Source organism: Heterodontus francisci, chromosome 1, assembly GCF_036365525.1.
Source record: "Heterodontus francisci isolate sHetFra1 chromosome 1, sHetFra1.hap1, whole genome shotgun sequence".
In the NCBI taxonomy this organism is placed as follows: domain Eukaryota; kingdom Metazoa; phylum Chordata; class Chondrichthyes; order Heterodontiformes; family Heterodontidae; genus Heterodontus; species Heterodontus francisci.
In genome coordinates, this window is record NC_090371.1 from 273,479,709 (window position 1) to 273,507,650 (window position 27,942).

Sequence of the window (27,942 nt, forward strand, 5' to 3'; positions counted from 1 at the left end):
TCACACTGGATATGGCGAAAATGGCAGAGGATAATACATTGAATACGGAGACTGGTAGGGTGGAAGATGAGGATGAGGGGAAAACCTATCATGGTTCTGGGAGGGAGGAGAAGAAGAAAGAGAAGTGCGGGAAATGGGGCGGACACGTTCGAAGACTCTATCAACCACTTTACAACTTTCCGTACTCAATATTGAGTTCAGCAATTTTAGATTGCAACCTCTGCCCCCATCTTGTTTCATATTTCTTTGCAGGTTTCAGTTTTACTCTCATTTTTCCCATGTTTTTTTTTCCAGACAGCAGCTGTTCCTCATTCTGCCGTTCACACCTCCTCCAGAGACATCTTTTATTTCTTTACTTGTCTCATTACCAATCTCTTTGGCCCAGTACCATGAACTCTTTCGTCACAATCTCTCCTGCCAGCCACCCTATCACATACCTATCCTTTTGCTCTTTGTCTCACCCTCCCACCTTTCACTTGTTTAAAACAGATTAGTGGAGTTTGGTGGGGTAAATGGGCCCATGAGTTAATCAAAAAGCGTCAGTGCATATTCAGCTGACTTCACCTTTCCCTCTTCATTTGACTGACCGCTGCTTGCCCATGGCAGCTGTTTATTGAGCTGAGTAAGGCACAGGCAGCTCATCAAACGACCCGCTGCATTGGGAGCTCACGGTCCAGGGTCTGAATCCCAGGACATCACTCAAGCAAGGAGGAGGAGGCCATGAAGGTTGACTATTTGTATTGGGAACTGAACCTTAAGCTTAGGTGTACATCATACATGGTGATCTAACTGATGCTCTGTTGTGGAATCTTGCTGTGCACAAATTTGCTGCTGCTTTTTACAACATGATGGAGTCAATGGAACTCTACTAACTCGGGAGGGAGTCTTCAGAAGCAAAAAGGTTGCAAACCCCTGGCCTAGGAAACATTTTCATTTTCTAAATCCTTTGTTATATATAATTGATTGCGACTTTTTAGTTTAAAAATTATACATACTTATTTCCCATCCTCTTGGTTTCTCCAAACCCATGTGATTACTAACTTGATACAGCAAGAAGGCAACCTGTAATGAAGCTTCTGACAAGGCTACACTTGAGATGGATGTGTAATGAAGTTCAGACTGACTCACCAGACATACCTCTGAGCAGTACCTCAGTTAACAGCACAGCCAATATCATGAACTCACCATGTCAGGAGTCACAGTAGTTGGAAGGTAAAATAACTTATGTCTTGTGTTTTTCCAAATGTGGAAGGGAACAACAACAACTTATACTCATAAAGCGCCAAACATAATAAAACATCCCAAGGTGCTTCATTATCAAACAAAGTATGACACCAAGCCACAAACGGAGATATTAGGTCAAAAGCTTGGTCAAAGAGGGAGGTACCAAGAATACTGCATACAGTTTTGGTCTCTTTATTTAAAGAGATACACTTGCATTGGAGGCAGTTCAGAGAAGGTTCACTAGATTGAGTCCTGGGATGAAGGGGTTGCTATATGAGGAAAGGTTGAGCAGATTGGACCCATAGTCATTGGAGTTTACAAGAATGAGAGGTGATCTTTTATTGAAACATATAAGATTCTGAGGGTGGCTTGACAGCATAGATGCTGAGAGGATGTTTCCCCGCCTGAGGGAATCTAGAACTAGGGACACAGTTTCAAAATAGGGTGTCTCCAGTTTAAGACAGAGACGAGAAGGAATTTCTTTTTTCAGAGGGTCGTTAATCTTTGGAATTCTCAATCGTAGAGAGCAACGGAGGCTGAGTCATTGAATATATTCAAGGCTGAGTTAGACAGATTTTTAATCTGCAAGGGAGTAAAGGGTTATTGGGGGGGGGGGGGGGGGGGGGGGGAGGGGCAGGGGGTGAGCAACCAGAAAGTGGAGTTAAGGCCACAACCAGATCATCCATGATCTCATTGAATGTCAGAGCAGGTTTGAGGGGCTGAATGGCCCACTCCTGCTCCTATTTCTTATGCTATGTTTTAAGGAGTGTCTTAAAAGTAGGAAAGCGAAACGGAGAGGTGTAGGGAGGGTATTCTACAGCTTAGGGCCTAGACAACTGAAGGCGTGGCTACTAATGGTAGAACGATTAAAATCAGGGATGTACAGGGAATTAGAGGAGTGCAGATATCTTGGAGGGTTGTGGAGCTGGAGATTACTGAGATAGAGAGGGGCGAGGCCATGGAGTGATTTGAAAACAAGGATGAGAATTTTAAAATCGAGACATTGCTTGACCGGAAGCCAATGTAGGTAAGCGAGCATAGGGATGATAGGGAAACGGGACTTGGTGTGAGTTAAGACACAGGCAGCAGGGTTTTGGATGAGCTCAAGTTTACAAAGAGTAGAATGTGGAAGACCAGCCAAGACTGCATTGAAATAGTAAGGTCTAGAGGTAACGAAGGCATGAATGCAGATTTCAGCAGCAGATGAGCTGAAATGGGGCGAAGTCAGGCAATGGAGGTGGAAACAGGAGTCTTATTGATGCCACGAATATGAGGCTGGAAGCTCATCTCAGGGTCAAATATGACACCAAGGTTGCGAACAGACTAGCTTAATCTCAGACTGTTGCCAGGGAGAGGAATGGAATCAGTAGCTAGGGAATGGAGCTTGGAGAGGAGACTGAAAACAATGACTTTGGTCTTCCCAATATTTAATTGGAGGAAATGTCTGCTTATCCAATGCTGGATGTCGGATAAGCAGTCTGATAGTTAATAACAGTGGAGAAGTCGAGAGAAGTGATGAGATAAGGCCGAGGGTAGTCAGCATACCTGTGAAAACTAATGCTATGCTTTCAGATGATGTCGCCGAGGGGCAGCAAGTAGATGAGAAATAGGAGGAAGCCAAGGATAGATCCTTGGGGCACACCAGAGGTAACGGTACAGAGCAGGAAGAGAAGCCAATGAAAGTGATTCTCTGGCTATGATTGGATAGATAAGAGTGGAATCAGTTGAGTGCAGTCCCACCTAGCTGGAGAACATTGGAGAGGCATAGGAGGAGGACGGTGTGGTCAATCGTGTCAAAGGTTGCAGATAAGTCGAGAAGGGACGTCATTTGTGACTTTGATAAGAGCTGTTCCGGTACTGTGGCAGGGGTGGAAACCTGATTGGAAGGATTCAAACATGGAGTTCCAGGAAAAATGGTAACAGATTTGGGAGGCGACAACGCATTCAAGGAACACTAAGAGGAGTGTGTTTCAGAACACAAGTTATCAACTTAACGTTCTTTGAAGCTGCCTGTATAACCCTCCAAATAGAATGGAGGCCACATTTACTTTTCAATATTGAACTTGCCGCTGTGTCCATTTGTGTCTCTAACAGTTGGAACAGGATCACAAGGAAAAGATTGTATTTGGACATGGAAAGACAGACAAAGAGGTTGGCACATTCTGACTGCTAATCAGAGTAAGAGACAGGCCATTTAGGACAGAGAGGAGGTGGAATTTCTTCACTCAGAGGGTGGCGCATCTTTGGAATTTTCTACCCAGACAGTTGTGGAGGCTCAGTCAATGAGTATGTTCAAGACAGAGATCGATAGATTTCTAGATATTTAAGATATTGTCATGCAGGTCCCCACCTGCCAAGAATAAGGCACATTAATTTTGCCACATGGACATTAAATTTCAAATTGTTGCTGGGAAGAGAAGACCTGATACAAGGGATTGCCAAGCTCCCCTGGCTGGAATGACATTTTTGCATAACAGACAGTATTTGTAGACGAAGGACCATTCCCTGACCCACACAATACACAAAGCCAGAAGTGGTTATACCAGACGTGTGACTACCCTGCTGGCCAACTTGGGGAGTTTTAAATTGTAGAGACAGTGTTTGAACTGGCAGAAAGCTCTTGGCTCCTGGACTGAAAAGACCTCTTGTGGCTGGCTCGCCACAGCCTCTTCTTTCTGCTCCCATCTCATGAACCCATGAACCCTAAGAGAGAAAAGTCTCCTACAGTGAACAAGGTTTAAGAATAATAATGGGCCCCAATGAAAAGCAAGATCAACCTACAAAAGGACTCGACAGTGAGCTTGAAGAACCGTAACAAACTCTGCAGATATTGCCTCAAACCTTTCCACTTTATCTTTTCTTCTGCTCTTTTCCATCCTTATCTGCATGTGTATCGCATACGCATGTTCGCGTGGGCGTGTCATGTATCTGTAGGCGTTAACTGAATTAGAGTTTTTAGTTTAAGATTCATAAATTTCACTTTTCTTCTTTAAACCCAAGAAAGCCTGTTTGTGCTCATTTCCTTGCCTTATAATTGGAAAGCAGTGAACAGAGCTAAGCGATCCCATAATCAACAGATCAGATCTAAGCTCTGCAGTCCTGCCACATCCAGTGGAGGACAATTAAACAACTAACTGGAGGAGGTGGCTCCACAAATATCCCCATCCTCAATGATGTGGGAGCCCAACACATCAATACGAAAGATAAGGCTGAAGCATTTGCAACAATCTTCAGCCAGAAGTGCCGAGTTGATGATCCATCTCAGCCTCCTCCTGAAGTCCCCAGCATCACAGATGCCAGACTTCAGCCAATTCGATTCATTCCGCGTGATATCAAGAAACGACTGAAGGCACTGGATACTGCAAAAGCTTTGGGCCCTGACAATATTCCGGCAATAGTACTGAAGACCTGTGCTCCAGAACTTGCCGCGCCCCTCGCCAAGCTGTTCCACTACAGCTACAACACTGGCATCTACCCTGCAATGAGGAAAATTGCCCAGGTATGTCCTGTACACAAAAAGCAGGACAAGTCCAACCCCGTCAATTACCGCCCCATCAGCCTACTCTCAATCATCAGTAAAGTGATGGAAGGTGTCATCAACAGTGCCATCAAGCGGCACTTGCTTAGCAATATCCTGCTCAGTGACTCTCAGTTTGGGTTCCGCCAGGGCCACTCAGCTCCTGACCTCATTACAGCCTTGGTTCAAACATGGACAAAAGAGCTGAACTCAAGAGGTGAGGTGACAGTGACTGCCCTTGACATCAAGGCAGCATTTGACCAAGTATGGCATCAAGGAGCCCTCGCAAAACGGAGGTCAATGGGAATCAGGGGGAAAACCCTCCGCTGGCTGGAGTCATATCTAGCGCAAAGGAAGATGGTTGTGGTTGTTGGAGATCAATGATCTGAGCTCCAGGACATCACTGCAGGAGTTCCTCAGGGTAGTATCCCAACCATCTTCAGCTGCTTCATCAATGACCTTCCTTCAATCATAAGGTCAGAAGTGGGGATATTCGCTGATGATTGCACAATGTTCAGCACCATTCGCGACTCCTCAGATACTGAAGTAGTCCGTGTAGAAATGCAGCAAGACCTGGATAATATCCAGGCTTGGGCTGATAAGTGGCAAGTAACATTCGCGCCACACAAGTGCCAGGCAATGAACATCTCCAACAAAAGAGAATCTAACCATCTCCCCTTGACATTCAACGGCATTACCATCACTGAATCCCCCACTGTCAACATCCTAGGGGCTACCATTGACCAGAAACTGAACTGGAGTAGCCATATAAATACCGTGGCTACAAGAGCAGGTCAAAGGCTAGAAATCCTGCGGAGAGTAACTCACCTCCTGACTCCCCAAAGCCTGTCCACCATCTACAAGGCACAAGTCAGGAATGTGATGGAATACTGTTCACTTGCCTAGATGGGTGCAGCTCCAACAACACTCAAGAAGCTCGACACCATCCAGGACAAAGCAACCCGCTTAATTGGCATCCCATCTACAAACATTCACTCCCTCCACCACCGATGCATAGTGGCAGCAGTGTGTACCATCTACAAGATGCACTGCAGCAATGCACCAAGGCTCCTTAGACAGCACCTTCCAAACCCACAACCTCTACCAAATAGAAGGACAAGGGCAGCAAATACATGGGAACACCACCACCTGCAAATTCCCCTCCAAGTCACACACCATCCTGACTTCGAACTATATCGCCGTTCCTTCAGTGTCGCTGGGTCAAAATCCTGGAACTCCCTTCCTAACAGCACTGTGGGTATACCTACTCCAAATGGACTGCAGCAGTTCAAGAAGGCAGCTCACCACCACCTTCTCAAGGGCAATTAGGGATGGGCAATAAATGCTGGCCTGGCCAGTGACACCCACATCCCATGAATGAATAAATAAAAAAAGGACTCACCAAGGGGGAGCTCAAAACACTTACCGTTACAGTGGGTGGCACAGTGGTTAGCACCGCAGCCTCACAGCTCCAGGGACCCGGGTTCAATTCTGGGTACTGCCTGTGCGGAGTTTGCAAGTTCTCCCTGTGACCACGTGGGTTTTCGCCGGGTGCTCCGGTTTCTTCCCACTGCCAAAGACTTGCAGGTGATAGGTAAATTGGCCATTGTAAATTGCCCCTAGTGTAGGTAGGGAATATGGGATTACTGTAGGGTTAGTATAAATGGGTGGTTCTTGGTCGGCACAGACTCGGTGGGCCGAAGGGCCTGTTTCAGTGCTGTGTCTCTAAATAAAAATAAATAAAATAAAAATAAGACCAGGTTGAGAGGGACCTCTGGACACCTTTCTCACCTGGTGGTAACAATATCAAGTTATATGGGGATAGTGTGGGAAAATGGCATTGGAGTAGGTTAGCCATGATCAAGTTGAATGGCAGAGCAGGCTCGAGGGGCTGAATGGCCTACTCCTATGTTCCTATGTTTATAACAACTTACATTTATACAGCAGTCTTACCTCCCAAATTGCTTCATATGGACAGAGGCTGGCCGGGGAACACTGGAATAGTCAAGTCAGTGTGTATAAATGGTGAGGACTATGTATGGACTGGATGGATTAGGTTCGATGGGACAAAAGGCCTTTTCTTACGAACCTCTTTCCTCCAGCGAGCCATGCTGGAATGCGTAAGTATGTGAATGACAGATGAAGATAGGATCGGGCTCAGCCGTCAAGTAGTTGCTGACACTCCGCCTAGCTTATACAGGAAACATAGAAAATAGCAGGAGGCCCTTTGGGCCTGCTCCACCATTCAAAAAAGATCAAGGCTGATCGTCTAATTAAGTACCCTGTTCCCGCTTTCTCCCCATATCCCTTGATCCCTTTGGCATTAAGAAATATATCTCCTTCTTGAATATATTTAATGACTTGGCCTCCACTGCCTTCTGCGGTAGAGAATTCCACAGGTTCACCACCCTGAGTGAAGAAATTTCTCCTTATCGCGCGGTTCTAAATGGCATTCCCCATACCCTGAGACTGTGACCCCCTGGTTCTGGACTCCCCAACCATCGGGAACATCCTCCCTGCATCTAGCCCATCTAATCCTGTCAGAATTTTATAGGTTTCTATGAGATCCCCTCTTATTCTTCTAAACTCCAGTGAGTATAGGCCTAGTCGACCCAATCTCTCCTCATACGTCAATCCTGCCATCCCAGGAATCAGCCCAGTAAATCTTCTTTCCACTCCCTCCATGGCAAGTACATCCTTCCTCAGATAAGGAGACCAAAACCACACACAATACGCCAGATGTGGTCTCAGCAAGGCCCTGTATAACTGCAGTAAGACATCCTTGCTCCTGTACTCAAATCCTCTTGCAATGGAGGCCAACATACCATTCGCCTTGTTGACTGCTTGCTGCACCTGAATGCTTGCTTTCAGTGGCTGGTGTACAAGGGGACACAGGTCCCATTGCGCCTCCCCCTTTCCCAATCTAACACCATTTAGATAATAATCTGTCTTTCTGTTTTTACAACCAAAGTGGATGACCTCACATTTATCCATGTTATACTGCATCTGCCATGTATTCGCCCAACTTGTCCAAATCACATTGGCGCCTCTTTGCATCTTCCTCACAGCACACATTCCCCCCCAGCTTTGTGTGGTCTGCGCTTCTATGAGGGACCAAAGGGCTGCTTTTACCCACCCATCTGCCTTCTGAAGAGGGAGAAAATTGGAGTAATAAAAATATATCAAGCTCTAACCTGACATGGAAGAGATATGGAACAAGTAACACTTGTTCTCGGAGGCACACAGCTGAATAAGTGCGACTTTTCCAACCTTTCCTTTTATATATGTCGGAGGCCACTCTATATCAAACCCAATGGCTGATTCCTTTGGAATAGAAGACCTGAAACAAAATAGAAATTACACTTTATTCAAAAGAATGGCTGGAATTTATAATCTGTAAATATTAAAAATCCGAAATTAAAATTCAGTTCTATAAGAGAGAAATCACCCCAAGATCTCTTCTTTGAAGATGAAAACAGTTACAAATAACGAACATTCATCTATATAGTTCCATTTTTATCAATTCTGACAGTGCCAGAAATTTGAATTATTAATACCTAGGGCTTCTCCTCATAAATGAACTAGGCTTTATTGGGGGGAACGAAAGAGCATGCTGCGCTTTCACCCACTCGCTTGTTATTTGTCATGTTCTGGTCTCCCAGTTTGTTCACAACTGAGAGGACAAAAGGCAAGTGACTTGCCCCCAGACATGCACCAATGCCACTCTAGCTAACTCCTAAGAGAACAATTACAGCAGCCAAATGATGATTGCACCTATAATTTCCTTTCACACTGATAAAACTTTAGATTGATTGCTCTTTGCAGGTTTGAGATTGATATTACTAATGCAGGAGAGTGAGAAACTCTGAGTCACCAATTAGGGTACAATCTAGGGACCAACCATTGCGCTTCATGCCAACCAAAACAAACAGAGCTATTCAGTCTAGGTATCAGAGGCAAAACATAGCTCACTTTCAGAAATCTTACCTTAAATCTTCCGATAGAAAGGAACAGTCATTTGCTTCATAACTGTAAATAATGGACCCAGGAAACTCCAAGAAAGGAAGACTGTCCTCCAGAACATTTTTCTTGATACAAGATACCTTGAAAACAAAAAAAAATTCCCCTCTGATTCAACTGGACTTCTGTTGAAAGCTGCGCGTCGTGCCCTTCCATGAAATGGTAGCTGGTAGCCTGGGGTTATACTAATCCACTGTGTCCTGCAGAGCAAGCTCCCTGCTGTCATTCCCTACACAGTAAATTCTGCTCTGAGCTGCCGCAACTAGGGTAGTAAATTGCCTAAAGAGCACGAGCTGATTTTTACATTGGCTGTTCAGTTAACCCATGCAAATCTTTCTCCCAAACAGCAGCTCAAACAAACAGCAAATGTCTGGAAAAGGGGTGTCTGCTCCCTCTATCAGATGGAGAAGAATTAATGGTTGAGAAGTGATTTGACTCAGCATAAACTCCAAAAATCACAGTGCAGTTGTTGGGGAATTGATTCAACAACATTTCAAGTTTCAACAGCAGCTGCTTTCGAATACTGGGACTCTACTTCATTCACCCACCCAAGGGTGAAGGAAGTTTCCACCATTCATAGGTAAATTAATCAGATCCGTGGGGGAGGGCTTAAATTAATACGACAAGGGGACGGGGAGGAGAAAAGCAAAGAGTAGAGCAGACAGATTGGAAGGGAAAGTGTGCTCAAAGTTTACAGTCATAAGGCATTAGGACAGGACAAGATAATAAAAATGAATCAGGAAGAAAAATTGCCAAACCAAGCAGAGACAATCAATAATTTTAAAAGGAAACTGGACGGCAATTGAGAGAAATAAACTTGCAGGGCAACACGGATAGAGCAGGAACGGGACTGACTAGACTGTTCTACAGAGAGCCGAATGGACTCGATGGGTCGAATGGCCTCTGTTCCGTAATGAATCTACCATATCAACACAGGGAGTGTAACAAACAAAACTGGTGAACTAGAATCCTTGATTCAAATGGAATTGTGGCTGCAACTAGATCAGAATTAGCAATTAAATATTCTCAGACATAAAACTTTCAGATGGGATAGGGAGGGGGTAGCAATAGAGGTAGTTAGTGGCAATATCATACCACTAGAGTGCAAGGAACTAAACAATCAAACGATCCATACAAACTTACTTTGCATTAAGCTAAGGAGTAATGAGAGATGCATCATATTACTGGCAGCTTATTAACTATATTCCATCATAATTTCCATCATCATTTACTTCAGTAAAGCCTTTGACAAGGTCCCTCATGGCAGACTGGTACAAAAGGTGAAGTCACACGGGATCAGAGGTGAGCTGGCAAGATGGATACAGAACTGGCTCTGTCATAGAAGACAGAGGGTAGCAGTGGAAGGGTGCTTTTCTGAATGGAGGGCTGTGACTAGTGGTGTTCCACAGGGAACAGTGCTGGGACCTTTGCTCTGTTTAGTATATATAAATGATGAGGAGGAAAATGTAGCTGGTCTAATTAGTAAGTTTGCGGAAGACACAAAGGTTGGTGGAGTTGCGGATAATGATGAGGATTGTCAGAGGATACAGTAGGATATAGATCGTTTGGAGACTTGGGTGGAGAAATGGCAGATGGAGTTTAATCCGGACAAATGTGAGGTAATGCATTTTGGAAGATCTAATGCAGGTGGGAAGTATACAGTAAATGGCAGAACCCTTAACAGTACTGACAGGCAGAGAGATCTGGGCGTACAGGTCCACAGGTCACTGAAAGTGGCAACGCAGGTGGATAAAGGTAGTCAAGAAGGCATTCGGCATGCTTGCCTTCATCGGTCAGGGCATAGAGTATAAAAATTGGCAAGTCATGCTGCAGCTGTACAGAACTTTAGTTAGGCCACACTTAGAATATTGCGAGCAATTCTGTTCGCCACACTACCAGAAGGACGTGGAGGCTTTGGAGAGGGTACAGAAGAGGTTTACCAGGATGTTGCCTGGTCTGGAGGGCATTAGCTATGAGGAGAGGTTGGATAAACTCGGATTGTTTTCACTGGAACGACGGAGGTGGAGGGGCGACATGATAGAGGTTTACAAAGTTATGAGCGGCATGGACAGAGTGGATAGTCAGAAGCTTTTTCCCAGGGTGGAAGAGTCAGTTACTAGGGGACATAGGTTTACGGTGCGAGGGGCAAAGTTTAGAGGGGATGTGCGAGGCAAGTTCTTTACACAGAGGGTGGTGAGTGCCTGGAACTTGCTGCCGGGGGAGGTGGTGGAAGCAGGTACAATAGCGACGTTTAAGAGGCATCTTGACAAATACATGAATAGGATGGGAATAGAGAGATATGGTCCCCGGAAGTGCAGAAGGTTTTAGTTTAGGCAGGCATCAAGATCGGCGCAGTCTTGGAGGACCGAATGGCCTGATCCTGTGCTGTATTGTTCTTTGTTTGTATAAGTACATTACTGGACCGATCATAAGCTTGATCAACAAGGTAGGTTTTATAGAGCAAAAACAAGAAATGCTGGATTCACTCAGCAGGTCTGGCAGCATCTGTGGAAAGAGAAGCAGAGTTAACGTTTCGGGTCAGTGACCCTTCTTCGGAACTTCGGAATTAGGTTTTATAGAGGTCTGGAGTTAAAATTCCACCGTGCCAAGTTATGAAACTGAATTTCTGGGCTGGCTCCAGAAACAAACCATGAAATCTTCTAGATTGTCATTAAAAACCCTACTGGTTCACTAACACCATTCAGGGAAGGAAACCTGTTAACCCTACCCACTCTGGCCTAGATGTGACTCCAGTCCCACACTACCTTGTTCACAGTTCATGTCTTCTGAAGAAATACAAACAAATGCTTCAAGGAGGGGCAACTAGGGACAGGCAATTAATACTGCTTCACGTACTCCCAAAAACCTATTTTTTTTTTAAAACAAACAGCAGAAAAATGTGACCAGCAAGTGGCAAAGGGAGAAATCTTAACTGTACAAAGAGACTGGAATTGGGAAAAATTACCATGAGAAAGAGGAGTGTTTTTCAAAAAAAAAGACTTTGTTCAGGACCATTTCTCAGTCAGTACGTTGCCCCTCCAGCGAGCACTATTTGACTTGGTTCTGGGTAATGAGGCAGAGCACATAAGAGACCTAAAGGTAGGGGAACATTTGAGAAACCAAGATCAGAACAGAATCAGATGCACTGCAGGAAGAGCAAAGGAAAAGCAATGTCTTGGGCAAGGCCACTTAATTGGAAATCTTCTTTGGCCTCCTTATCTCGAGACACAATGGGTAAGCGCCTGGGGATGGTCAATGGTGTGTGGAGCAGCGCCTGGAGTGGCTATAAAGGCCAGTTCTAGAGTGACAGGCTCTTCCACAGGTGCTGCAAAAAAATTTGTTTGTCGGGGCTGTTACACAGTTGGCTCTCCCCTTGCGCCTTTGTCTTTTTTCCTGCCAACTGCTAAGTCTCTTCGACTCGCCACACTTTAGCCCTGCCTTTATGGCTGCCCGCCAGCTCTGGCGAACGCTGGCAACTGACTCCCACGACTTGTGATCAATGTCACAGGACTTCATGTCGCGTTTGCAGACGTCTTTAAAGCGGAGACATGGACGGCCGGTGGGTCTGATACCAGTGGCGAGCTCGCTGTACAATGTGTCTTTGGGGATCCTGCCATCTTCCATGCGGCTCACATGGCCAAGACATCTCAAGCGCCGCTGACTCAGTAGTGTGTATAAGCTGGGGATGTTGGCTGCCTCGAGGACTTTTGTGTTGGAGATACGGTCCTGCCACCTGATGCCAAGTATTCTTCGGAGGCAGCGAAGATGGAATGAATTGAGACGTCGCTCTTGGCTGACATACGTTGTCCAGGCCTCGCTGCCATAGAGCAAGGTACTGAGGACACAGGCTTGATACACTCGGACTTTTGTGTTCCGTGTCAGTGCGCCATTTTTCCACACTCTCTTGGCCAGTCTGGACATAGCAGTGGAAGCCTTTCCTAAAGGAAAAGCAATGTCTTGGGCAAGGCCACTTAATTGGAAATAGTGAACTTGTAAATTACCTTAATTTTCCAATGCTGTGTTATCGTCTGTGCAGTAGTGTGCATGTGTGCTGCAGCTGAAACTTTTTCAATGTTGTTCCCATTAAACTAAGTAAAACTAACTAAAAGTAATATCGTTAGCACCAGATGCAATGTTATCCTTCTCTTACTGATCACGTTAATGCACCTTCTCAGAGCAAACACACGGTAAATTTTCACACCCTCTATTTCCACTTTTTGCATGTTACTATCAAGGTTTAAAAAGACACCCACTTATTTAGAAAGTAAAATGCAACAGCTGATTGTTTGCCCAAAACAAATTAAAAACAATTAAGTTATATCTTTCAAACAATACAGTAATGCAAGAACTGCTAGAAAAATTGCCAGTCATTCCTGTATACCTTTTGTTGCCTTTCAGCTTTTATTTTTTCCAATGCCATCCATTCAGGTAGTTTACGCTGCTGATAGGTCATCTTCTCACCATCTAATTCATTCTTTCAAGATTTTCTGCCCAGGTACAAAGAAATTTGTTTTTCATTGATAACATTCTGATCATCAGATTAGACGTAGAACTTGGAAAAGATTCAGTCCGTCAAACACATATTTGGTCAATAATCTCACATCCGGACTAATTTCTGCCCTTCATTGACCACAGACAATGGATGTCAGATTTCCAGAAATGGAAAAGGTCAATTGCTTACTTTCTCAAATCACAATGGAGCTACCATTTCAATTGTGACCACATATTTTACAGCACCTCCAACTGGTCTCACAAATATGTACCACAGACAAGTGAATATTGATTTATACTTGTTCCAATATATTTTTACGCACTCTTGAAAAGGTGGTTATTTCTGACAGCGGCCAGTGTTCAAGGAAGGCAGTGGCGTAGTGGTAATGTCACTGGACTAGTAATCCAGAGGCCAAGGCTAATGCTCTGGGGACATGGATTCGAATCCCACCACAGATGGTGAAATTTGAATTCAATCTGGAATTAAAAGCTAGTCTAATGGTGAAACCATTGCCATCCTTACCTGGTCTGGCCATAGAAAAGTGGTTGACTCTTAAAAAGCCCTCTGAAATGGCCTAGCAAGCCACTCAGTTGGACCAAACCGTTAAAAGTCTAAGAAAAGGAATGAAACTGGACGGACCACTCGGCATCGATCTAGGCACCAGAAATGACAATGGCAAACCCAGCCCTGTTGACACTGCAAAGTCCTCCTTACTAACATTTGGGGGCTTGTACCAAAATTGAGAGAGCTGTCCGACAGACAAGTCAAGCAACAACCTGACATAGTCATACCCATGGAATCACACCTTACAGACAATGTCCCAGACACGACCATCACCATCACTGGGTATGTCCTGTCCCACTAGCTGGCAGACCCATCAGAGGTGGCAGCACAGTGCTATACAGTCGGAAGGGAGTTGACCTGGGAGTCCTTAACATTGATTCCGGGCCGCATGAAGTCTCATGGCATCGGGTCAAACATGGGCATGGAAACCACGTACCGGCACCACACACCCCTCCCCCTGGCTGGTAAATCAGTGCTTCTCCATGTTGAACATCAATTGGAAGAAGGACTAAGGGTAGCAAAAGCATAGATTGTACGCTGGGTGGGGGACTTCAATGTCCATCACCAAAGGTGGTTCAGTAGCACCACTACTGACCAAGCTGGCCGAGTCCTAAAAGGACACAGCTGCTCGACTAGGTCTGCGGCAGATGGTGAGGTAACCAAGAGGGAAAGACCTACTTGACCTCGTCTTCACCAATCTACCTGTGTCACAGATGCATCGGTCCATAACAGTACTGGTCGGAGTCTCCACCGCACAGTCCTTGTGGAGATGAAGTCCCAAATTCACATCGAGGATATCCACCATCTTGTTGTGTGGCATCGTGCGAAATGGGATAAATCTAGCAACTCAGCAGTAAAGCCTGGCTTGGGTATAAAATTAAAACCCGACCCGACAACAGCCAACCCGAACCCGAATTCTTTCATTTTTTTTAAAATGCCGAACCTGACCCGAAAATAGCAAACATATTATTGAAACAGCAAAAAATGTAGATTAAAACGAAAACAATACGAATTAAAACAGTACAGTCCAGCCCGACCCTACCCAAGCCCAAATGATGGACGCAGAACACAGACCCGACCCAACCCCGACACATGTGGTCGGGTTCAGATCGGGTAGCCAGGCTTTACTCAGCAGCAGCAGAATTGTATTCAACCACAATCTGTAACCTCATGGTCCAGCATATCCCCCACTCTTGCATTATCATCAAGCTGGGGAACCAACCCTGGTTCAATGAAGAGTGTAGGAGGGCATGCCAGGAGCAGCACCAAGCATATCTTAAAATGAGATGTCAGCCTTGTGAAGCTACAACAAAGACTACTTGCAACAGAGGCAGCACGCGACAGACAGGGCTAAGCAATCACACAACCAACGGATCAGATCTAAGCTCTGCAGTCCTGCCAAATCCAGTCGTGAATGGTACTGTACAATTAAACAACTAACAGGAGGAGGCTCCACAAATATCCCCATCCTCAATGATGGGGGAAGCCCAGCATATCAGTGCAAAAGACAAGGCTGAAGCATTTGCAACCATCTTCAGCCAGAAGTGCCGAGTTGATGATCCATCGGCCTCCTCCAGAAGTCCCCAGCATCACAGATGCCAGTCTTCAGCCAATCTGATTCACTCCATGTGATATCAAGAAAAGGCTGAAGGCACTGAGCACTGCAAAGGCTGTGGGCCCTGACAGCATTCCAGCAATAGTACTGAAGCAGGACAAATCCAACCTAGCCAATTACCACCCCATCAGTCTACTCTCGATCATCAAGGTGATGGAAGTGGTCGTCAACAATGCTATCATGCGCCACTTGCTCAGCAATAATCTGCTCACTGACGCGCAGTTTGAGTTCCACCAGAGCCACTCAGCTCTTGACCTCATTACAGCCTTGGTCCCAATAGGCAAAAGAGCTGAACTCAAGAGGTGAGGTGAGAAAGACTGCCCTCGACATCAAGGAAGCAATTGACCGAGTATGGCATCAGGGATCCCTAGAAAACCTGGAGTCAATAGAAATCGGGGGGGGGAGAAACTCTCCACTGGTTGGAGTCATACTTAGCACAAAAAAAGATGGTTGTGGTTGGTGGAGGCCTATCATCTCAGTCTCAGGACATCACTGCAGGAGTTCCACAGGGTAATGTCTTAGGCTTAACCATCTTCAGTTGCTTTATCAATGACCTTCCCTCCATCATAAGGTCAGAAGTGGGGATGTTCACTGTTGATTGCACAATGTTCAGCATCATTCGCAGATACTGAAGCAGTCTGTGTGACCATCATATGATAGAATTTCACATTAAGTTTGAATGTGATATAGTTCATTCTGAAACTAGGGTCTTTTATCTGAACAAGGGAAACTATGAAGGTATGAGGGGCAAGTTGGCGATGGTGCATTGGGAAAATACACAAAGCTTTGATGGCAGTCAGGCAATGGCTAGGATTTAAAGAGGTACTACATGATCTTTGAACAGATATATTTTCCTCTAAGGCACGAACACCCAATGGGAAAGGTGAATCAACCGTGGTTAACAAAAGAAATTAATGAATTAATTAGATCAAAGGAAGTGGCTTGTAAGGATGCCAGAAAAAGTGTTAAATCCAAGGGATGGGAGCAATTTAGAACCCAGCAAAGGATGACCAAAAAACTGACAAAGCAAGGGAAAAGAGATTATGAATGCAAACAAAGGCAGACTGTAAAAGCGTCTTTAGGTACGTGAAAAGGAAAAGATTAGCTAGGACACATGTGGGCCCATTATAGGTGGAGAATTTATACTGGAGAACAGCAAAATGGTTGAGAAAATAAACAATTACTTTGTGTCTGTCTTCACGATGTCATGGAACTGTTTTTTTTTTCTCCTCTGTTTAAAAACAGTGTGCCTTTAAAAACTAAGGGGCACAGTGTGTCAGCAGCTGCACCCATTTCCTAGGCAACACGTTAGGGTTAACTTTTAACTGTGTGTAAAAGACTGGCCAGAACCAGTCTGATCCGAAAACCAGCAAAGCATGCTCACTGAAAGAAGGAACCCTCTCTCCTAGCAGAAAATTACATTTATCTTCAGGCTCTGCATTGCCTAAGGACAGAAAAAAAACCCTGGAAAAGAGCATTGCATTGTTGAAGATAGTAAATTCCTTTTTTACTTCCAAACTCTAAGAAGTCTCTGCTGCAAGAGTGACTCTCTGCTGTCTGTTTGTGTTTGGTGGAATCCTCAGCAAAGTTTCTACTGAAAGACTACCAATGTCAGAATCCAAATAGACTTGTTGCTATATTCCTTGTAGAAAGAACTGTGTGACACCTGCTGCAACCGAAGTGCTTTGAATGCCTATCTCAAAGTCTGTTTGTCGAATTCGCTTGGAGACTTCGAGTGGCATCTGATTATTCTACCCTGGAACACCTCACCAGCCAGGAACTTAACCCACAAAGACTAACAACCCAGCTGCTTATTTATTCCTAAGAAACATAATTTTTAAACCGGTTAACCGTTGGTTTTTGAATGTATGTGTGTGCGCATTAGGGTTAAGAGAAATAAGAAGCTATAAAGTCTTTTAGACATAGGTTTATCTCAATAGTGTTTAAGATTTAATTTATTAATAAATAGCTAATTTGTTGTTGTTTAAAGATATCTAGGTTGGTCTGTTTTTATTCTGGGGGGTTTAATAGTGTTTAATTTGGCTAATTTCCAGTAGGTGGGAAAACTTTAATAATATGCTGTGACCTGTGGAGTAATGGGACTGAATACACAGTGCATCGCTTTGGCCTCGGTCGTAACAATAGCATATTATTAAACTTTTAAACTGGAAAACAGCCAAATTAAACATTTTAGTACCCCCCAGAATAAAAATAGACCAGGTACCTTTAGACAACAAATTAACTATTTATTAATAAACTAAACCTTAAACACTATTAAAATAAAATTACGTCTAAAGGCCTTATAACTTCTTATTTATTCTCACTCCCCCATTCACACACATACATTCAACACTAACGGTTAACCAGTTTTAAAAATGGTGTTTTTAAAAATTAGCTGTTTCTTAAGAATAAATAAATAACGGGTTATAAGTCTTTGTGAGTTACGTTCCTGGTTGATGAGGTGTCCAGATTAGAACAAACAGATGCCAAAGTCTCCGCACGGATTTGATGAACAGTCTTTACTTGATAGACATTCAAAGCACTTCGACTGCAGCAGGTGTCACACAGTTCCTTCAACAGAGTATAATGACAGGTCTATTATATGGATTTTAAAATTGGTAGATTTCAGTCGAAACTTTACTGCAAATTCCAGAAAACACAATCCGTCAAGAAAGTCAATCTTGAAGCAAAGACTCTTGGTTTGGAAGTAAAGAAAAGGAATTTTTGCTACCTCCAGCAATACAAATATTCTCTTCAAAAGGTTTTTTTTTTCTTCTTATGCAATTAACACAGCCTGTGGCTCACTGTAGAACTTCTGCAGAGAGAATTCTCTTCCTTCAAGGCAAGCACGCTTCACTAGTGTCTCTCTCAAAACTGATTTCAGCCAGTCCCTGCACAGTCAAATTGAAAAATTACACCATGTGAGCTCCTCACTCTCCTGCTGTTGCCTAGGTAACAGGTGCAGCTGTGGCACATTGTTCTCAGAAATCTAAAACTCCTCTCTCTGTCTTAAAGGCACACTGTTTGTAGACCACGTCTTAAAGGTACACTGTTTTAAATAGAGAAGAAAAATAAACAGTTCCGTGACACAATGTCCTGTGGAGTAATGGGACTGAATTGACAGTGCATTGCTTCAGCCTTGGTCATAACATATTAATTGGGGGCTCGTGTCTGGGATCATATTAATTGCTCTCGCGTCTGGGATCATATTAATTGCGTACTTAATTGTTTGGGATCCAATCCAACGCCAATTACATAAATTATAAGGGGAGTAATAATTTGAAAGAAAAATGAAAGGAATCAGGTTTTTCGTATATAAGAGTAAAGGCTGTATCATTAGAATGGCATTAGCAGCTGCAGCAGTGTTTCTGGGAAAGGCAAATGTGTCCCTCAGTGACTTGACAACTTTAACGAAGAATAAAAGATCTGGCAGCAAAATTGGGGCCAAAACAGGTGCCAAAAAGCAGTGATAATTGACATAATAGCCCAACATCTGGAACTGGAAGAAGATGATAGTAAGTCAGAGAGTGATGCACTGGTATTGGCTAGAGTTCAGTTAGAAACAAAAAAAACTTGAAGCTGGAAAAGAATTAAGAAAACTTGAATTGGAGAAAGAGGAAAGGGAAAAAGAGAGAGCATTTTCAGAGTGAAAGAGAAGAAAGGGAACTTAATTTGAGAGAGGTGGAATGGAGACAAAGGGGTAGTCTTAAATCCAGGGAAAGTTCGGGTCAGGAAGAATCTGAATTCAGCCCAGGACCCAGCGAAAAGCTGTTTAAATTCATACAAGCTCTTTCTAAGTTTGAGGAAAGGAAAGTAAAGGCATTTTTCATATCATTTGAAAAAATAGTCAAACAAATGAAATGGCCAAAGGAAAGCTGGACACTGCTTTCGCAAAGCAGGTTGATAGGCAGAACTCAAAGTTTATGTCATGCTTCCTGAAGAGGCTTCTACACATTATGAAATGGCAACAAAGGCAATTCTCACTGCATACAAGTTAGTCCATGAGTTACCGCCAGAAGTTTCGGAACTTAAGGAGATTGGCTGGACAGATGTATGTAGAATTTGAGAGGGCGAAGCAAATTAGTTTTAACCGTTGGATACGGGCATTAAAGATGGAAACCACATATGAGAATCTTCAAGAATTGATTCTCTTGGAAAAGTTTAAAAATTCAATTCCTTCAGTTGTGAGAACTCATGTAGATAACCTGAAACCTTTGAAAGCTAGGCAAGCAGCTGAAATTGATTTCGAGCTTGTGAATAAGCCAAAACCTTTTGTCCGTCACCCCTATAAACCCAAGAAAGATCGAAGATGGGAGGGTGAAAGGAAGGCAAGTAGCCGGGAACAAGGAGGAACAGCTGGGAATGCCCCAGGATCACCACCTCAGGCCAGAAAGGAAAGTGCTGAGGGTAGGAGTGAAGTCCACAAGCTGAACAGCTTTCAATGCCACAAAACGGGTCATCTTCGTTCAGAATGCTGGAAATTGCGAGGTAAACCCACAGGACTTGTTGGGGTACACAATCTAATGCAGAGAAGAGAGTTCTGACTGAGTACAGCAGATCAGGCGGTAGCTTTAACGGCGGCTGTAAAACCAGATACAAAAACGAAAGTGAGTGTAGAAGTGAAGAATAAGATACTAGAAAGTTATAATGAATTCTTGTCCAAGGGAAAAGTAACTCCATATCCTTTAAGTGAGTCAGGAAAACCTATCATTATACTCAGGGTTACAGGAGCAACCCAAACACTCTTTCTGGGGAAAGATATAACGTTTCCACCAGAGAGCACCCTGAACGCTCAGGTTTTATTTAATGGAATTGGCGGGGAGTATATACCCGTACCTTTATATAAAGTGTACTTAGAGTGTGACCTAATATCTGGGATGGTAACTGTAGGAATTGTCCACAGTTTGCCAGTAGAGGGAATTGATCTACTCCTAGGAAATGATTTGGCCAAATCAAAAGTATCAGTTTCTCCTATAATTACAAAGAAACCAAGTGAAGTTAGAGAAATGGAGCAATTACAGGAACAAGTTCCAGGAATATTTCCTGCGTGTGTAGTCACCCGAGCCATGGCTAAACAGTTCCATTGTCAGCATTAAATTGACACCACAAACAGATAACCGAGTATCTGAAACCTTATTTGGGGATTTAGATAATCCAAATGAGATGTTTAACAGAGCTTCTATAATTGCAGCACAGCAAGCTGATCCAACGATGTACAGAATAGCACAGACGGTTCTGACAGAAGCTGAGGCGAAAGGAATTCCAGAAAACTATTATATGGAAAATAGGGTTTTGAGGAGAAAATGGAGACTGCCTCATAGACCTGCAGATGAAGACTGGACAGTTGTTAAACAGATAGTCGTACCACCTAAATATCGCCAGGAATTATTAAGGTTAGCACATGACATTCCTTTTGCAGGACACAGGGGGATTCGGAAGACTAAATCACGTGTAAGTCAACATTATTATTGGCCAGGCCTTACAAAGGACGTGAGGCAATTTTGTAAGACATGCCAAATGGTGGAAAAACCGCAACCTACCATAAAACCGGCACCACTAGTTCCCATACCAGTGATTGAAGAACCATTTAGCAGGGTATTTGTAGACAGTGTAGGACCCTTGCCAAAAACAAAAGCAGGACATCAATACATACTTACTATCATGGATATAGCTACTCAATTTCCAGAGGCCACTCCTTTCAGGACAATTACTGTCAAAATAGTAGAAAAGTTTACCCAATTCTTTACGAGATATGGATTACCACTTGAAGTTCAATCAGATCAAGGTTCTAATTTCATGTCTAAGATATTTTAAGAAGTCATGGGCAATTTGGGTATCAGACAGCTGAAATCTTCAGCATATCACCCACAGTCACAGGGAGCTTTAGAGAGGTACCACCAAACTCTCAAAACAATGATTAGAACATACTGTCACGGATATCCGCATGACTGGAATAAAGGGCTAGACTTTCTATTATTTGCCACCAGAGTTGCACTGAATAAGTCTCCAGGTTTCAGTTCTTTCGAATTGGTTTACGGACATGAAGTAAGAGGTCCTCTAAAACTTATCAAAGACAGATTCTTAGAACAAAGGAATGAATCTTCAATATTGGACTATGTATCTGTATTCCGAGAAAGACTCACAAAAGCTTGCGGTGTGGCTCAGGAACACCTTAAAGCATCCCACGCCAATATGAAAAAATGGGCAAACAAGAATGCAAAGACCCACAATTTTCAACCAGGGGATGAAGTATTGGTGTTGTTACCGTTACAGCAGGAACCATTAAAAGCACAGTTCAGCGGCCCATATAAAGTGATCAAAAGAGTGGATAAGGTAGATTACTTGATCGACACCCCTGATCGCCAGAAGAACTACCAGTTGTGTCATCAATATGTTAAAGCAATATTATCGCAGGGAGGATAAGTCAGTACAGGTATGTCAGGTAATGGGGACCGTTGAGAAGGAAAAGGGTTGTGAGGATGAGGCAGAAGAAGGCCTAGACGATTTAGAGATTGAACCTCCAACTATATATTTTTTTCTATTTATATTTAGAGATCTTTTGGGCCTCCTTATCTCGAGAGACAATGGATACGCGCCTGGAGGTGCAGCACTGAAACAGACCCTTCGGCCCACCGAGTCTGTGCCGACCAACAACCACCCATTTTATACTAATCCTATATTAATCCCATATTCCCTACCACATCCCCACAATTCTCCTACCACCTACCTACACTAGGGGCAATTTACAATGGCCAATTCACCTATCAACCTGCAGGTCTCTGACTGTGGGAGGAAACCGGAGCACCCGACAGAAACCCAGAATTGAACCCGGGTCGCTGGAGCTGTGAGGCTGCGGTGCTAGCCACTGCGCTGCCCTATACAGTTAGCGAATACCAAATGGCTAGGAAAATTGGATAACATGCTTTTGCACTTAGATGCAAAACAACGTGAAGACCTAACCAGGCTTTTCACATCATTTAAAAGAGTCTGTAGGGATAAGCCAGGATGTACAACCTTAGCTACACATGATGTGGATATAGGGGAATCCATTCCTTTAAAACAACTTCCTTACCGCTTAGGTCCAGAAAAACAGGCCCAAGTAAAAGCAGAAGTCCAATGCATGCTGGAGGCAACTTAGTTGAGCCTAGTCACAGCAGCTGGAATTCACCAGTAGTCTTGGTGCCTAAACCTGATGGGTCAGCCCAACATTGCATAGACTACAGAAAGGTCAAAGCGGTAACAAAGGCAGACTCCTACCCAGTTCCTCGTTTAGAAGACAGTATTGACAGAGTGGGCAGTGCGAAGTTTCTTACAAAGATCAACTTGTTAAAGGAATACTGGCATGTTCCTTTGACTCCTCAAGCTAAAGAGATATCAGCTTTTGTAACAACTAATGGTCTTTATCATTGCCGGGTGATGCCATTCGGGCTAAGAAATGCCCCAGCCACTTTTCAAAGATTAATGAATCAGGTGGTAGCCAGTGTTCCCAACTATGTAATGTACCTGAATGATGTACTAATATACAGTAACATTTGGCAAGAACATTAAACCAGCTAAAAATTCTGTTTAAAAAAACTGCAAGTAGTGGACCTAGTAGTAAATCTGGCAAAAAGTGAATTCGGAAAAGCAAGAATAACTTACCTCGGACACATAGCGGGACAAGGACAAAACGGCAGAAGTACAAGCCTTAGTGGAGTTCACCATCCCTAAATCTAAACGTTTAATAATGAGGTTTTTAGGGATGTGCAGTTTTTACAGGAAGTTTATATGGAATTTTAGTGCTGTAGTTGCTCTATCAACCGATTTGCTACAAAAGAAGAAAACCAAAGTAGTATGGTCAGATGAATGCCAAGCAGCTTTTGAAAAATTAAAGGCAATCTTAATTAATGAACCAGAGTTGGCTGCTCCAAATTTTGCTAAACCCGTCAAGACAGTGATTGATGCTAGTGACCTGGGGGTTGGTGCAGTCCTGTTGCAGGGCATAGAAAAACCAGTAGGGTACATTTCAAGAAAAATAAATCGCCACCAAAAAAGTATGCCACTGTGGAAAAAGAAACATTAGGACTTTTGCTGGCTCTCAAACATTTCGAAGTATATGTCCGCCAAGACTATAAAGAAATACTAATATACACTGACCATAACCCATTAACATTTGTGGAAAATTTTAAAAGCAAAAATGCTATAATATTTAGATGGAGTTTATCATTACAGCCTAATCATTTGAAGATTGTACATATTTCAGCCAACGCTTTGTCACAAATTTAACCTTAAGTTGCATGAATGGCACTGGTGCAAAGAAACATTCTGTTAATTATCAGTAGAGTAATAGAGGCATGAATATGAAAATATGTTTAGAGTGTTTTCTTCAGTTTCTATTTTGCATTGTAATGAAAGGCATTTTAAGAATGGTGTTTCATTTCACCAAGGGCGGAGGTGTCATGGAACAGTTTTTTTTTCTGCTGTTTAAAAATATCGTGCCTTTAAAACTAAGGGGCACAGTGTGTCAGCAGCTGCACCCGTTTCCTAAACAACAGCAGGAGGACTGAGGAGTTCACATGGCGTACTGTAACTTTTGGACTGTGCATAAAAGACTGGCCAGAACCAGTCTGATCCGGCAACCAGCAAAGCATGCTTACTAAAGGAAGGAACCCTCTCTCCTAGCAGAAAATCTGCATTTATCTTCAGGCTCTGTATTGCCTGAGGGTAAAAAAAAACCCTAGAAAAGAACATTGCATTGTTGAGATAGTAAATTCCATTTTTAGAACCATAGAAAAATTTTGGCACAGGAGGCCATTCAGCCCGTCACGTCCAGGCCGACCGGAAAAACTAGCCGCCCAATCTAATCCCACCTTCTAGCACCTGGTCCGTAGCCTTGCAGGCTACAGCACCTCAGGTGCATGTCCAGGTATCTTTTGAAAGAATTGAGGGTTTCTGCCTCCACCACCATTCCTGGCAGTGAAATCCAGACACCCACCACCCTCTGACTGAAAAGGTTTTTCCTCATGACCCCTCAAATCCTCCTACCAATCACATTAAATCTGCGTCCCCTGGTAATTGACCTTTCCTCTAGGCCCCTCATAATTTTGTACACCTCAATTAAGTCACCCCTCAGCCTGCTCTGTTCTAAGGAAAACAACCCGAACCGATCCAACCTTTCCTCATAGCTGCAACTTTCGAGCCCTGGCAACATTTTTGTAAATCTCCTCTGCACTCTCTCCAGAGCAATTGTGTCCTTCCTGTAATGTGATGACCAGAACTGTACACAATACTCCAACTGTGGTCTAACCAGCGTTTTATACAGTTCCAACATTACATCCCTGGTTTTGAATTCTATACCTCGGCCAATAAAGGAAAGTATTCCATATGCCTTCTTCACCACTCTTGTCTACCTGTCCTGTCACCTTCAGGGACCTGTGGACCTACACTCCGAGGTCTCTCACTTCTTCTACCCCTCTCAATATCCTCCCATTTATCGTGCATTCCCTCGCTTTATTTGCCCTCCCCAAATACATCACCTCAAACTTATCTGGATTGAATTCCATTTGCCCCTTTTCCGCCCACTCAACCAAACCATTGATATCTTTCTGCAGTCTAAGGCTATCCTCTTCACGATCAACTACATGGCCAGTTTTAGTGTCATCAGCAAATTTCCCAATCATGCCTCCCACATTTTAGTCCAATCATTAATATCTACCACAAACAGCTAGGGACGCAGCACTGAACCCTCTGGAACGCCACTGGAAACAGCTTTCCATTCGCAAAAACAACCGTTGACTACTACCCTTTGTTTCCTGAGCCAATTCTGGATCCAATCTGCCACATTGTCCTGTATCCTTTGAGCTTTCATTTTACTGACCAGTCTGTCATGTGGGACCTTGTCAAATGCCTTAAAGTCCACGTAGACCACATCCACTGCACTACCCTCATCAATCCTTCTTGTTACTTCCTCAAAAAACTCAATTAAGTTAGTAAGACATAACCTTCCCTTAACAAATCCATGCCTTTCGAAGTGGTAGTTTATCCGGTCCTCAGAATAGATTCTAACAATTACCCCACCACCAAGGTCAGACTGACCATCCTATAATTATTTGGCCTATCCCTCGCACCCTTTTTAAACAATGGTACAACGTTCACAGACCTACAAATCGACTGGTACCTCCCCTGTATCCAGTGAGGATTTGAAGATGATCCTCAAAGCACCCGGTATTTCCTCCCTGGCTTCCTTTTAACAACCTGGGATGCAATCCCCCCCGGCCGTGGCAATTTATCCACCTTCAAGGATGTCAGACCCTCTAGTACTTCCTTTCTAATTATGCTTATTGTATCTAATATTTCACACTCCTCGTCTTTAACTACAATGTCTACATCAATCCTCTCCTTTGTGAAGACAGAGACAAAAAAATCATTAAGAACCCTGCCCTCATCTTCTGCATCCACACAACTTCCCTGTACATCTCTGATAGGCCCCTACCCTTTCCTTAGTTATCCTGTTGCTCTAAACGTACTGATAAAACATCTTCGGGTTTTCCTTGATTTTACCTGCCAATAATTTTTCATGTCCTCTCTTTGCTTTTCTAATTTCCCTTTTTACTTCACCCCTGCACTTTCTATACTCCTCTAGGCTATCTAAAGTATTAAGATATTTGTGACCATCATAAGCTTTCTTTTTCTGCTTTAACTTACAGGGTTCTATATAACCAGGGGGCTTTAGATTTGGCAGTACCACCCTTTATCTTAGTGGAGACATACCTACACTTTGCCTGTAGTATCTCGCTTTTGAATGCCTCCCACTGGTTTGTCACTGATTTTCCTTCAAGTAGCTGTATCCAGTCCACTTTCGCCAGGTCACCACTCAGTGTCGTAAAATTTTCCTTCCCCCAATTTAGAACTTTCACTCCTAGGAACATAGGAAATAGGAGTAGGCCATTCAGCCCCTCGAGCCTGTCCCGCCATTCAATGAGATCATGGATGAGCCGCGGCCTAACTCCATATACCTGCCTATGGCCCATATCTCTTAATACCTTTGCTTAACAAAAATCTACCTATCTCAGATTTAAAATTAACAACTGTTCTAGCTTCAGCTGCTGTTTGTGGGAGAGTGTTCCAAACCTCTACCACCCTTTGCGTGAAGAAGTGCTTCCTAGCATCTCTCCTGAACGGTCGGGCCCTAATTTTTAGACTATGGCCCCTAGTTTTAGAACCTCCAACCAATGGAAATAGTTTGTCTTTATCTAGTCTGTCTTTTCCTGTTAATATCTTGAAGAATTCAATCAGATCACCCCTTAACCTTCTAAATTCTAGCGAAAACAGGCCTAATTTGTGTAATTTCTCCTCGTAACTTAACCCCTGTAGTCCAGGTATCATTCTTGTAAACCTACGTTGCACTCCCTCCAAGGCCAATATATCCTTCCTAAGGTGTGATGCCCAGAACTGCTCACATTACTCCAAGTGGGGTCTAACCAGGGTTTTGTACAGCTGCAGCATAACCTCTATGTCTTTATACTCCAATCCTCTAGATATAAAGGCTAGCATTCCATTAGCCTTTTTGATTATTTTCTGCACTTGCTCGTGGCATTTTAAAGATCTATGCACCTGAACCCCCAAGTCTCTTTGCACATCCACTGTACTTAACCTCTTCCCATTTAGAAAGTACCCTGCTCTATCCTTTTTTCATCCAAAATGGATAACCTCACACTTGCCCACATTGAAATCCATCTGCCACAGTTTTGCCCATTCACATGGTCTGTCAATATCTCCTTGCAATTTTATGCTATCATCTAGACTGTCTACAATGCTGCTTAACTTCGTATCAGCAAATTTGGATATATGACTTACTATGCCATCATCCGTCATTAACGAATAATGTGAATAATTAAGGCCCCAAAAAAGATCCCTATGGGACACCACTAGTCACATCCTGCCAACCAGAGTACTTACCCAATATCCCACTCTCTGTTGCCTACCAATCAACCAACTTCCTAACCATGTATCTTTGTCCTCTTCCATGATAATGCTAAAACTATCTCCAAAATGGTCACCCACTGTTACTTCCTCCACTTGCCCAGCTTCATTACCGAAGACTAAATCTAGAATTACGCGCCCACACGTTTGGCTTGTTACGTGCTGACCAAAAAAGTTCTCTTGATCACAGTTCAAGAATTCACTCCCCTCTGTGCCCTTCACACTGTTTGTACCCCAGTTGATATTGGGGTAGTTAAAATCCCCAAAAAGGAAGGAACCCTCTCCCCTACCAGAAAATTTACATTTATCTTCATGTTCTGTATTGCCTAAGGAGAGAAAAAAGCCCTGGAAAACAACATTGCATTGTTGAAGGGAGTAAATTCCTTTTTTACTTCCAAACTCTAAGTCTCTGGTTCAAGAGTGACTCTCTGCTGTCTGTGTTTGGTGGAATCCTCAGCAAAGTTTCTACTGAAAGACTACCAGTTTCAAAATCCAAATAGACTTGTTGCTATATTCTTTGTAGAAAGAACTGTGTGATGCTTGCTGCAA

The 27,942-nt window shown here is 43.5% G+C and overlaps 1 protein-coding gene across 6 annotated transcripts in view; it reads right to left on the reverse strand.

The window, feature by feature from the left end:
• The window catches only part of wrn (WRN RecQ like helicase), a 149,722-nt gene that overhangs the window by 119,403 nt on the left and 2,377 nt on the right, over nucleotides 1-27,942 (reverse strand). For 4 of the 6 annotated variants that reach the window (XM_068045204.1, XM_068045239.1, XM_068045211.1 and 1 more), the window contains exons 2-4: nucleotides 13,143-13,248; nucleotides 8,729-8,844; nucleotides 7,936-8,081 (exon numbers count right to left, since the gene is read on the reverse strand). In XM_068045204.1, coding sequence (XP_067901305.1) covers nucleotides 7,936-8,081; nucleotides 8,729-8,844; nucleotides 13,143-13,214 — 334 coding nt within the window. In that variant the 5' untranslated portion in view covers nucleotides 13,215-13,248. Of the gene's footprint in view, nucleotides 1-7,935; nucleotides 8,082-8,728; nucleotides 8,845-11,726; nucleotides 11,765-13,142; nucleotides 13,249-27,942 lie in introns of those variants that run through there. The other 2 variants (XM_068045229.1, XM_068045221.1) reach the window with 2 other exon arrangements.